At 40.9% G+C, this 12,929-nt stretch overlaps 1 protein-coding gene across 1 annotated transcript in view; it reads left to right on the top strand.

The window, feature by feature from the left end:
• Positions 1-11,622, top strand: part of LOC115806807 (inactive dipeptidyl peptidase 10) — a 33,508-nt gene extending 21,886 nt beyond the window's left edge. The window contains exons 6-25 of the mRNA XM_030767666.1: positions 558-610; positions 1,256-1,328; positions 2,212-2,332; positions 2,674-2,828; positions 3,122-3,219; positions 3,571-3,694; positions 4,307-4,348; positions 4,509-4,613; positions 5,480-5,571; positions 6,270-6,317; positions 7,123-7,241; positions 8,051-8,098; positions 8,624-8,722; positions 9,239-9,305; positions 9,631-9,825; positions 10,253-10,307; positions 10,665-10,764; positions 10,855-10,913; positions 11,172-11,244; positions 11,402-11,622. Of these exons, the coding sequence (XP_030623526.1) occupies positions 558-610; positions 1,256-1,328; positions 2,212-2,332; positions 2,674-2,828; positions 3,122-3,219; positions 3,571-3,694; positions 4,307-4,348; positions 4,509-4,613; positions 5,480-5,571; positions 6,270-6,317; positions 7,123-7,241; positions 8,051-8,098; positions 8,624-8,722; positions 9,239-9,305; positions 9,631-9,825; positions 10,253-10,307; positions 10,665-10,764; positions 10,855-10,913; positions 11,172-11,244; positions 11,402-11,622 (1,947 nt within the window). The remainder of the gene's footprint in view (positions 1-557; positions 611-1,255; positions 1,329-2,211; positions 2,333-2,673; positions 2,829-3,121; positions 3,220-3,570; positions 3,695-4,306; positions 4,349-4,508; positions 4,614-5,479; positions 5,572-6,269; positions 6,318-7,122; positions 7,242-8,050; positions 8,099-8,623; positions 8,723-9,238; positions 9,306-9,630; positions 9,826-10,252; positions 10,308-10,664; positions 10,765-10,854; positions 10,914-11,171; positions 11,245-11,401) is intronic.
• The last annotated feature ends 1,307 nt before the right edge of the window (positions 11,623-12,929 follow it).

Raw genomic sequence — 12,929 nt, 5'->3', positions numbered from 1 at the left:
CCTGAGGAAGCTGTATTGATTCTGCTTGTCTTTGACATGCTAATCTAGCAGATATCCAGCCCTTAGCTGATGTCTGTATTTGACATATATTGCACCATTGGACCCATTTCATTCTGAGGGATATTTGTTGTAATTATCTGACTGGGTGAGAACGTCATTCTCTACTCTCAGTCTGTCATATAACCCCATTCTTCTGATGTAGAGCTGTCTCTTTCACTGGCCTAGCTGAAAGCAGCTAATGCCTCTCAATGCAGGCCGTTAAATGAGACCTTAGGAGAGGCTTTTTTTAGTAATAGGATTGTCAGAGCTTGAGTCTCTGTGAAGCACTCTGAAATCTTGGAATAAGAGAGCTACTGTTTAATTCATATTTCTCTACTTTACACTGTCTGTCTTGAGCATTCTGACAAAGACTAGCCCATACAGGAGGTGCGTTTTGTTTTCCTGAGTACGTGGCTATTCATGTGAGTTTGTGTGGATGTGCAAGAGAGAGAAAGATCGGACAGAGACAGACAGAGAGGGAAAAGAGAATCTCAGGGATTTGTCATATCCTCTTCCAGGTTTTCTCAAAGTCCTTCACAGCCTCCTATGCTATCTACAATGTGGCCACAGGGTAGGTAAAATCACAAGGCCCCCTTGCATGGGATGCATTGGGCATGTGCACAGCCAAACAAACTGGCCCTGGGGTCTGGGCTTTCCCAGTATGCCTGCGTCTCAATTCCAGTGTCTGCTGGACGGCATCACTGGCTGATGGTCACAGGTATTTTGTGACTCAGGCCCTTGTTACTCTTGAATGTCCTCTGTCCACAGAAGTAGTGTAAACCTGAAACTGACATGATGAGATGAAAATTTGAAAACTAAAATTTTAAAACTAACAGACTAAAGAGGTTCCATTGTCTGTGGCTATTAACAGTGGGTAAATGTCAGGAAGAAAAAGCTTTGCAGCTTGTTTTTGCCTGCTCTTGGAATGATGAAAATTGTACCTGAATCTTGACCTGTTTTTTTTTCTGTTTGTTATTGCATGAACTGAACCCTGAGCTTGTCTTCGTGATACTTTTTGCTTGTACACTTCGGCCTAATCTCCTGCATTTGCATCTGGTTTGTTTTTATGGTATATCAAACACTCTAAACAAGGCATGGACAGAATGAGAAAGCACTCCTTTGCACTGTACTGCTGAGCAGCGTCCCTCCAGCCTTTGGTCTTGGAGAATCCTGTTTAAATCGTTTTAGCCCATGTGTTTGATTCTGTGTGTCACAGAGATCTTACAGAACTCGGAGAGGATGGTTCTGTTTTACAGTATGCAGCCTGGGGACCGCAGGGGAATCAACTGGTAAGTCTCTCTCTTTCTTTCTAGTGTCTGAAAGAATGGAAAGACAATTTTTGCATCCATTTACTAAGCCCCCCGGTTCACTCAGGAAAGTAAGTATGGTTTAGGACAGAGTCTCTCAGCTTTGTTCTGAGGGGACCCAAGTTGTGCACGTGTTCGTCACAGACCCAAACTAAAGCACTAGAGTCATGTGATCTGTGGCTTGATAATTAGCATATTTATTAACATGATGTCTTTTTTGTGGGGGAAATGTCAATATTTGATGTGGTTACAATTCCACACAAGTGTTTCTCATTTTCTCTTTTGATCTGAACAAAGTAAATGACGAAAATGTCACAAATGGTTATGGTTAGAACTAAAGACAGCAACTTTTGTCGGACCTTTCCTGACGTAGGAGCTAAAAAAGCCCCTCAAAACGGTGTTCTAAGAACTATGATCGTTCTCAGTTCCTGCGGTGCGAACACACAAAAAAGGGGGCACTTCCTCCAACAGTTCTAATAATTATGGAAAAGTTTCTCCGGTGCGAAAGCGTTCGCGACATTTTGTGTAGTATTGAAATGAACATATCATGACATATATGTTAAATACTGACTTTTTTTCAAACATCACTGTTTGGCTTCCCTTTACCTGAGATGTCTCTAGTCTTTTTTGCTATCACGCGTTAATACAGTTTATTGACAATCTGTAATGAACCTCACCCCTGATACCCATATGGAATTGTTTGCAAGTTCATTTTCAGCTGAATTTATAAATTGCATAGTCTCGTCTGACATTTTTCATGGGTCTTTCAGTCAGTTTTCAAATGAGGAAAATTTAGTCTGATTTATGGCGCTAGACAAAGTCTGTGTTGTAAAGCATCTTTTTACCCTCTCCCTGCTCTTGCCAGGTCTATGTGTTTGAAAGCGATATCTACTATAAGTCAGACGTGTCTAGTCAGGCAGTACAGCTGACGTCCACTGGTAGACATGGGCTGGTTGTTAGTGGAGTAACTGACTGGACCTATGAAGGTGAGAAGTTAAGAGTTAACAGTGGCATGATCCATTTGACATGTTTATCAAAAAATATCAATGCATTGAGCATTAATAATAAAAGTTAATTTTTAGTGTTAGTTTTGTTTGTAGTTTGGATTTCTCTATGTACTAATATGCTAACAAATGCTACTTAAATTCTAACAAGCCCGTTCTAGCTGAAGAAATCCCTGTTAGGATTAGCATCATTGTTAAACATGTACTAATATCTTACCTTGTAGCGATTAGCTATTGTTAAAGGCAGTAGCCCTTTCTGTTACCATAGCATCACTCATTCAGTGTGCTCTACTTTTTTCCATGCTTCATTAAACACTGAACAGAGGAGATTCTGCTAACGTACCCTGCTCACTGGTGGTCCAAAGATGGGGCCCGACTAGCTTATCTGACCATCAACAACTCAGTCACTCCTGTAATGGAAGTTCCTTACTTTCTGGGTGGGATCTACCCTTCTAACATACTCTACCCATACCCCAAGGTACAGACAGATGCCAGGCCTACAGTGTCCAATACAACTGTTACATTGTAACAGCTGAGCTATTACATAATAATTATCATTATTCTGTTTTTAAGTACTTGTAAATTTAGGTACAATTATAGAAAACACGGTTTTGTCGTATAATAGTTAGAAAACAGAGATCAGACAATAGACAACATTTGGACCAACGGTATCATCAGAGGTTGTCAACTGTTAGATTAAAATCTCGTAGCTATAGGAGCAGGGTTCATACAGTGGAGATTGTCAGATGAGTGTGTGTTTGTTTGGACCAGGCTGGCTCCGGTATCCCTGCCGTCAGTCTCTTTGTGGTCAATCTTTATGGTCCAGCTCACACGCTGGAAATGATTCCTCCAGACTCTCAAAGCTCCAGGTACTCATCTTGCTGATGTCACCTCAAAGCACTTTCATTTCCAGACTGTACAGAGACCATGCATTTTCGCTCACAGCTCTCACTGTGGTGTGTCACATTGGTCCTACATTATTATCTTTGCACCCAACAGAAAACAAGACATTTTTCTCTCATTACAGTTCTTCCAGTTATCCACCCATTCATGCATATGTGTTATTACCTGTTCTTTGTTCTGTACTTCTGTGTTGCTGTGTTTGATGTTCTCCTTTCTCTGTTCCTCTGCAACAACACTTATAATTATAAACACACACATGCACACACATGCACACGCACACGCACACACATACACACACACACACTTCCTGTCTTCAGAGAAGGCTACATCTCCATGGTGAGCTGGATCAGCAGTACCCGTCTGGCAGTGCGTTGGATGAACCGGGTTCAGAACCAGTCTGTGCTCTGTGTGTGTGAGGCCACGACTGGAGCCTGCTCTGAGGTGCGACTTTGTAGATCTTTCTCCAGCGGCCTGCTGGGTGTCTTCTGAGAGGAGTCAATGAATTTCTGCATCGTTCTGTATTCTGGAAGACATGCAGGAAGATCCTGCTGTAATCTGATGCCAAACCAGCTTAATTTCTCACTAGATTATTTTCCTTCTGTTAGGAATTCAGAAAATATACGACTGTAAATGCAAAACCCCAATTTTTATGTGCAGTCCACCTTAACTTTTAAAGATCACTCCGATTTGTGTGTGTGTGTGTGTGTGCGTGTATGCATGTGTGTGTGTGTGTGTGTGTGTGTTGTGATTTTAAAGCTTTCCTTTGATCTTTAAGCTCTCCTGTACACAGTGACTCTTTGACTCTCTATAGAGACACTGTTCTTAGACAAAGGCTTTTTTGAGTCTCTATAATATCCATGGCTCCACTGAATTACACATTGTTACACTACTGAAAGCTAGAATTCAGCTGTCTGAAAACCCTGAAAACAACAAATAAGTTGCAGTTCTCTCCCTGGTAGTTGTTGTAATAAAAAGCCATAACAACATATGGGAGCAATTCTGCTTAAAAATATGAAAACTTTCAGCTTCTTGTTCCTTTTTTTCAAACTCCAGAAGCACAAAATGTGGGTGGACTTTTGGCAGGACCAACGGCAGGTATGTGTTTCTGTCACATGACAGAGGCATGCTTGACTCCTCTATAATTTCTCTTATTTTAATCACCAGCATCAAACAAGCCCAGAGATGAAGGTGCCTTAGAATGTCGTCCTCTTGTCTTGATTGTAAACTTCAATATTGATGTGGACTTGTCCTACAGGAGGAGCCGCTGCTCACGGCAGATGGCTCTGTGCTGTACCTCACGCTGGCTGCCAAACGTGGGGCCCGCGGGGAGTTCCGCCACATCGCTAGCCTTCCTGCTCAGGTCAGTCCTTTGATGATTCGGTCACTAATGGAACCCTTTTGTGTTTGAACATCGGTTTTCCCTGCCTTACACTTAAATGGATTTGACTTTGTTTTTCTGATTCTGTGCTACTGCTGGAGTGCGCCAGAGTGGACTTGAAATAAATTTTAAAAAATGATTTGTGCTAAATTTTTTAAGTTATTATGGTGCTCCCTTGAAAAAAAAGAGGCAAGTTCCTACAGCTCAGTCCATCTGTTTTACACTTGTATTTTTCTGAGAATTTGAAAATACATGTTTTTTTTTTCAGTAATACAATCTTGTCCTGAAATACAATGACACATTATAAAGCTATTCAAAACGTGCTTTACAATGTTAACAATAATTTAGAAAGTCTGTCTTTGATGTGTATGTCCATATGTGCCCGAGTCCAAAGGTCTAATCTACTTAAGTTTTCCACGTACCTCGTCCTAAGGATAAGACATCTCCAAACCCTTTGTGTAAGACGTTATGTTCTGTAAACCTTCTGCAGAATATATCTTTGTTAATTTTCTAATTAAAACTTCATATTAATGAGACTAACCCACTGAATTTGTGAAGAATTTCTTGCCCCATTTTCTGCCTGAGTGCTGTGATCTTCGACTGATTTTTTGGGGGGGGTTTTGCCGTAGGTAATGATCTGAGCACAATCCACTCTCACTTCTTTGTGTCCATCCTTTTGTATACCTTCTTGCAACTCTGTGCTATAAATCTCTTGGTTGTTTTTTCTTTCATCATGTGTCTTCCTTTGTTTTACTGTTTTTCATTTCCTTCGAATTCTCACCCTCTCTCTCTCTCTCTTTCTTTGTCTGTCTGTCTGTCTGTCTGTCTCTCTCTCTCTCACTCTCCAGCCTGGCCTTTCTTCTGTCTCTCCTCGATTTCTAACTTCAGGGAATTGGGATGTAACCTCTTTATGTGCCCTTGATGAAGAGAATGGTAAAATGTACGGAAGAACTTTATTACTGATAGCACCAAAGATCTTCACAGTAGTTTCAGCATGTGCATGTATGTGTGTGTGCTTGTGTGTGTGTGTGTGTGTGTGTGTGTGTGTGTGTGTGTGTGTGTGTACAGTTATCAAAGAATTACTGAAAGGGAGAAGTGAGTGCAGCTGACAGTGAATTGGTGATAGAAGTAATAGCTCAGAGAAGAATTGCTCAGTCCCTAAGCCAAAACACAATAAAACACAGTAAAACACACAAAACAAAATAAGCCACAATAAAACACCAAACTCAATAAACCACAATAAAAGGTATAAAACTCAATAAAACCACAATAAACTAGATGCCTAAGAGTTTGATAAATCCATGTTTGAGATGTTTTTACCAAAACGGTGGCACTGTGTCCCCTCTATGCGACTTAAAATAGGCCATAAGCAAAAAAAAAAAAACAGGTCCTAAACAAAAGACAAATATAACCCTATTTCTATGCCTAACTTCATCTTAGAGTGAATTAAATTTGCACTGAAACAACAAGAACGATAATGTTTTTAAGCTAAGTTTATGGAAATGATTTCATATTCCAAACATGCAGTGTAGCTCAATGTAAATTCCAAAAGTGAAGGTTTGATTCATAGACACTGATTTGTTAATGCTTTTTGAAGGTCGTTGGTGCTGAATATCTCTAATTACATTTGGTTTACAGCTACTTCTTGAGCACAGAGGAGAGTACACAGAGCCGACATCTGTACAGGTGAACACTCTCTCTCTCTCTCTCTCTCTCTCTCTCTTTTTTTTTACCCAGTAATTGAACTCTTTGTCTTTGTGAGAGGCATTGTCTCGTTGTTCTACAGCTTTTTTAGAGCATACACCATTTGGATCTAAATCTCACAGACAGCAGTTTCACACAGTGTGTAAAATATTTCACATTCCCCCTAATGTTTTCTTACTGAGAGATTTCACAGGGCCTTGTTGTGTCTGAAAATTTAAATCTCCTGTGTGTAACAGCTTGGCACACAGCTACAGACAGCTGCATTGGCAGTGCTGTAAAAGACATCAAGGTGAATTCAAATCCAGAGAAGTTAGTATTGAGGTTTAAGTGACTTGGGCGGTGGCATGTATGTCTTTTTTTTTTGGTGGCATGTTGGCAGGGAGTTTTTCCTCTCCAGTGAGTGCAGGGAAAGCAGGACAGGTGATTCATTTATCACTGACAGGCTTTGGATGCAGCGCTGACAGATCGTGCTCTCACCCACTGAATGGCCTGACCTCTCATTCATTCACTCTGTTCCTCTCCAATGCCCTTATTTTATTACCGAGCTTTAATGGGATTGCCTAGGGACACCACTGGCCTTCTCTTGAATTATCTCATGTCACCTGATGCCCAGGTCAGATAGTTCTCTTAGTACTGAGGCAACACGCTTTGTATTGTCTCGTTTATCAGATAATGAAATAGTTTGAAATATATCATGTGAAGTTATAGCTCCAATATTCCTACAAAGATGCTTTGGCCATCCCATGCCTTGTAAAATGTAGGTGTTTCTTTTTTTTTTCTCTTGCAGTGTGGAGCTGGTAGGCATGTTTCATCGTCACTGTCTCACCTGTGACCTGACTGAGCAGTGTACCTTCTTCAGGGCTGAATTCAGCCCAAACCAGACTCATTTCGTCCTCCACTGTTTGGGTAAGATTTCCACACAGACACTAATGTGTGAACACGTTACCATACACACACATATACAACATACACACACACAAATAGGCCAGAGTATATGAGCTTATTGTTAAAGTAAGTAAGGATATTGTTAAAGTAAGAGTTACAGTTAGGGTTATGGCTAGGTTTAGAATTAGAAATTTGAGTTTTGTTCAGGGTTAGAGAGGTTTGTAAGATGAGCTTTAGTTAGCAGAGGACAGGTAGGAGTTCCTCTATCAATACTGCTAGCCAAAGAAGATGGCATTAAAAGCACAGGTTGCTGGTTTAAGATAGATTCCTTTTATGCAAGATAACCTCATTTGAAACAAACCATGAAACACATGCTCTGAGTGCTGAGGCAGAATGAAGTCTTCCTAAGTTTTTTTCTCAGATTTTCAACCCACTGTCATGCATTGAAGCTAAAGCTGCAGGCAAACCTGCAATAGCAGAACAATGTTCTCCAATCCATTGACCACTGGATTATGAGCCCAGCATGCTTCCACTGAACCATTCTGCTTTACAGTGCCGCATTGTGCAGCATTCAAAGACCCAACAGCGTTGCCTAAGGCAGACGCCTTACCAAAAGAAGATGTTAGTTATCGGCTGAAACCCAGAGCAACATCATGACACATCATGCCTCTTACCCCTCTATATCAGTATTTCTTTCCAATCACAGTCCTTTTTGGAGGATGCTTGGCACACACACACACACACACACACACACAACAAAAGTACATTTACACACTTGATATTAACAAAAATGAGGCCCACTGAATGTTTTTTTTTTCTTTCTGTTGTAGGGCCTGGTGTTCCGAGGGTGACAATACACAGCACAAGTGATCCGTCCAGTGAGTGTAATCTAATGATCCTCTCATAACGTCCAGCTTCCCTTTAAAACCAGAACTGAAAGGTTCAGTTGAACTACAGATGAGCCTCTACACAGCAAGCTTTTTAAGCCATCCATAGATCTGCCCACTTAGAATCAGTTCCTGCTGTCCTCTATAGAGGGCAGTATTAACACACTGTGATTTTTCACCATGGTACAGAATTCCAATATACATAAAACATTCATCCTGCTTAACAGCAAGTCTGAGTGTTTGTCTCTCAAAAATGTTTTCTCTTATGTAGAAAGGACAGGCAGTTGACAAAATACTAACAAATGCTCCGTGCTCTTAAACTTGGACAACAAGCATGTTTATAATTTTATCACATGCATTTTTATGACTGTATCGGGTTGTGCACAACATGCGGCAGTAATTTAAAACCCAAAATTTAAAACTTCAAAGTAAAAGTGTCCTCTTGGCTCAAGGCAATGTGTTTGTTTAACAAGAACATTTGGTAAATTAATTTGTCTTGGTCTCTGATATCACCAGGACTCACTATACTGGAAGACAACAAAGTCCTGGCTTTATCACTAGGGGCCAAACATCTTCCTGAAGTCCTTTTTCGAACCCTGTCCTCAGACAGCTATGGTGAGTAAAAGTAATGGAACCTAAAGACCATCTGACTGCATGCAGAGAGTGTCCTGTTGCAATTCAGGAACAGAGTGGGCACAAAACTAATGGTCTCACAAATTTCAGGTTGCTTTAAGAGCTTGCTAAACTTTAAGTGTGTAAGAATCAATCAGCTAATTGTTTCAGTTTGCTAAGTGGATTTTTATGGTTGCCAGTATTCTTGACATTTACTCTGTGCATGTGTATGTGTGTGTGTGTCTGTCTGTCTCTCTGTCTGCATATACTTGCTCTACAAGAGGAATACATAACCCTCAGGAGAGCTCATTTGTTAGTGGTGAAGTACCCCAGTGTAATTCTGGGTAGAAAACATTGCTGAGCGTCTAACTACCATTTGGAATGTGTGTGTGTGTGTGTGTGTGTGTGTGTGTGTGTGTGTTTTCAACATGAGCCTCTTAATGCACAGAGCTAGTGTGAGGGTGCTGGAACCCCACTGTACCTGTGTTTGATTTTCTCTTTCTGTCTTATGCTTATGAGACCTGCATCTGAAGCTGTCCCTTCCACCGGGCTATGAAAGAAACCTGCACCCCCTGCTTGTCATTGTGTAAGTCACTCTACAATTTCATGTTTATATCAGCTGCATGTGTTTTCTCTCTGTGTTTACACATAGCAAGTCATAAAACTAATCATTTCACAGTAATGAGGTGCATATCTGACATTATAGTGATGGTGCAGCTGCTCTTTGTATTCACACCACATTGATTATGTTACAGGTCACACTGCAAAAACTGTCTCATTGAATCATTCTTCTGTTTGACCCATAGAAATGGAGATTACAGCATTCTGCTCTTTGTATCTCTTTCTCTGTCTTCTCTCTGTCTGACATGCTTCCCATGCTCTGTCCCCTGATGGTTCCACTGCTCTGACAGCGATGGTAGTCCTGGTAGTCAGTCTGTGACAGAGGAGTTTGCCCTTGGCTGGCCGCAGGTCCTGTCCAGCGTGCACGGTGTGGCTTTGGTCTGGGTGGACAGCCGGAGTCGGCTGTCACGGGGGCAAACGAGCGGCACGCTGGACCCTGGCAAACTGGGTTCACTCAGGGTCAAAGATCAGCTGGGTGTAGTGGAGTGAGTCTGGCTCGCCATTAGCATTGAGTAATACCACAGTTTACCAACCTTGCCCAATCCTGTATGGCAGGCTAAATATAACTTCGGACCGGTGCATGTGCAACTGAAATTGATGTAGAACTACTGAACTCTAGAACTTATTTATAATGAATCAAGCACTCTCTTAGGGTCTCTGTAAATAGTCTGAACACACTGAAAAGTTTTATTACAAATTTGTTTTAAATGCAGGAAATATCTTGCTGAATTTAATGTAAAGGCAGTGAACTTTGACCAAGGCTTCTCTAGTAACTCTTGATGTAAGAGTGGCATGGTGTCCTTAACTGAGCTATTCAGGACTGTTTTGAAATACTGAAATATGGTTTAGGATATCCATAAATGTGTATGAGTGAGAAATCAAAATGAATAACTTTTAAACCCATAATTTCAGATGGTTAATGCAACTGCCCTACATAGACGGAAGACGGCTCGCCCTCTTCGGGAAGGTACTCTTCTCTGCCTTTGTCTCCTCCACAGCAAAGCACATGAAAGTCTATACCACATGATCTAAGAGCCCCAATAGCTTCAGGCTCTGATACACTGTGCCTCAGATTTTCCTGTATGTTATTTTGATGGTGAATCTTTGCCACACTTTCAAGAAGTAGTTGAAGGAAACACTTGGCAGTTGAATGTTTGCAGTATTAGGTTCATTTTCCTCTGTCATTCATTTGTTAGATTGTTTACAGTACCATTCATTTGAGTGAATGCCCTTGGCAGGACACAGCATGTCTAATAATTCTCACTGACAGTAACTGTTACAGTGTTCTCTACTGACAGGTGCACTGGGTCTATTCTCTTCACAGGAATTTGGTGGATATTTATCTCTAAAGATACTCACTGCCACAGAGCAGATGTTTAAATGTGCAGCTATCATGGCTCCCATCACAGACTTTAAACTCTACAGTGAGTTCCTACAGGCTAATGAACATTTTTTTTTACAAAAATGCCTCTTCAAATCTGTGTGCTGTGACATGATGTTATGGTCTTTTTCAGGCGCAGCCTTCTCAGAGAGGTATCTGGGCCTTCCTGCCAAAGAAGAACATTCATACATGGTGAGGAAATACTCTTAGCAAACTACCCCTAATCTTTTCACATTCTTCAGACTTTTTCCCTTCATCATTTCTTCATGTCAGAAAAAAGAGCAGACCAGCAAGAAAGTATATGCGGGACAACAGTATTCTTTGGGTGGTCTTGACGGCACTTCTATAAGTATGTCTAGTCTCAGTCTGTGGAGGATGTCTTTGTAGAATTCTTTGTAGAATTCTGCAGGTTTCTTTGTAAATCTATACTGTATGTATGTTTTTCCATAGATGGCATCTTTGCTTGAAGAGGTCCACAAGCTAAAAGATGAGACCTTTCTCCTTCTGCATGGTACTGCAGATGGTATGGTTACTTCAGAGATCATTATAACCCTTAAACTTCACATGATGTAGAGTTTTGTATCAAATTTAAACTATGGGTTTTAGTTTTTAGTGCTATGTGCCTTTATGACTCTGATGGGCGTGTGTGTGTGTGTTCGTGTATGCCTTTTTGCATGCAGCTCGAGTACACTTTCAGCACAGCGCCGAGCTGCTGAGCCATCTTGTGAGGGTTAAGGCCAACTACTCACTGCAGCTGTACCCAGACGAGGGCCACTCTCTTCGGGATGAGCGCAGTGTGCAACACTTCCACCGCACTCTCGTAAACTACCTCCACAACTGCCTCAAGTATGACCCCTTTCTTACCCCTGTTGAGGAAGAAGAAGAAGATGATGAAGATTAAGCTCAATTTTCCTAAGACAGACTCAACAGACACCCAGTCTATCACTTCATCATTCCCCACCCACCGTGTGGAAGCTGTTGTATTCAGCCAAAGGAAAGTCCAAAGTGTGGACCAAATGAACCAGCCTTGCCTACAGTCTGTGCTGAGTAATATCCCTGTATAAAGCCCACATCACTGACTGGTTGTCATTTTTCTAACTGTGCCCACAGTTAGTAGAGTCTTTGTGTGAGGATTATGGGCCAAAACTGGTCCCAGCCATGTTGAAGTGATGTTCTCTCATAAAGCACACATAAAATTCAGGGACCATATTTAACTACACTCCATGCCAACTGCCCTTGCCATTTTAAAGTCATGATGATGCATGTTCAGCCAGCAAGACCAGATCAGCCAGTCAGAAATCTGCCCAGTATTTACTTCTGTTACAGGTCTCACTCTGTTTCCACAGTGGTTTCCCCTGCCATGTTCGTTCTGTGAAAGACTGCCCTCAGTTCTCTGAAACCTGGCCCTTGGTATGCACGACAAGACTGCATGAAGTTGAATATGCTTATTCATATCTGCTCCAGAACTTCATGTACAAACCGTATGTAAAAAAATATGTATCACTTGGTGAAGTTAGTGTAAGTACGTCATGCACGTTAAAGGCTTTGGTAAGGTGCATGTAGGTGATGCATTTAAACTCAGAGGGTATCACTGTACAGACAAAGGCCCTGGTCTCGTTTTTCACCGTGCCTCTGTCATATCTCAGACAGATTTTCTGTCCTATTCAGTATTTCAACCAACCTACTCATTGTTTTTATTTGTTTGGGGGGTTTTTTGTGATGTTCAGGCCTCACATAATTTATGTCTCTGTACAATGAGCAAACATGAAATCTACCAAACATGAAAAATTCACTTCATGTAATTTGCCCTCAACATTTTATGGTGTCGGTGTGATCCATACTGGGCTTTAAACTTTCAGTTAAAATGTAACACATTCATGTTACCTAATATTTTACTTATTGAGTTTTGATTAACCAGTGGATGGAGTTTTTTCATTAACTTTTTAACGTTGCTGTAGAGTTCAATTAATATTTGACTCACACACAGTTAACTATATACATATTACTCATATTACTCTTACAATTAGTTCTTAAGAAAACCTCAACAAGATATTCAGCAATAACACACAGAAGCATTTTATTTTAAGAAGCATTTGAGACAAAAATACTGAAATAATCAGATTTTCTTTACTTTTCTCCTCAAACAGCCAGTACTGATATTATTAATTTGATGTGAATGAAGTTTTGTGGTATGTGTAGTGGTGGACA

Source organism: Chanos chanos, chromosome 3 (assembly GCF_902362185.1).
Source record: "Chanos chanos chromosome 3, fChaCha1.1, whole genome shotgun sequence".
NCBI lineage: Eukaryota > Metazoa > Chordata > Actinopteri > Gonorynchiformes > Chanidae > Chanos > Chanos chanos.
The sequence above is the reverse complement of the archived record's forward strand: the minus strand, read 5'-3'. Positions and strand labels throughout refer to the sequence as shown.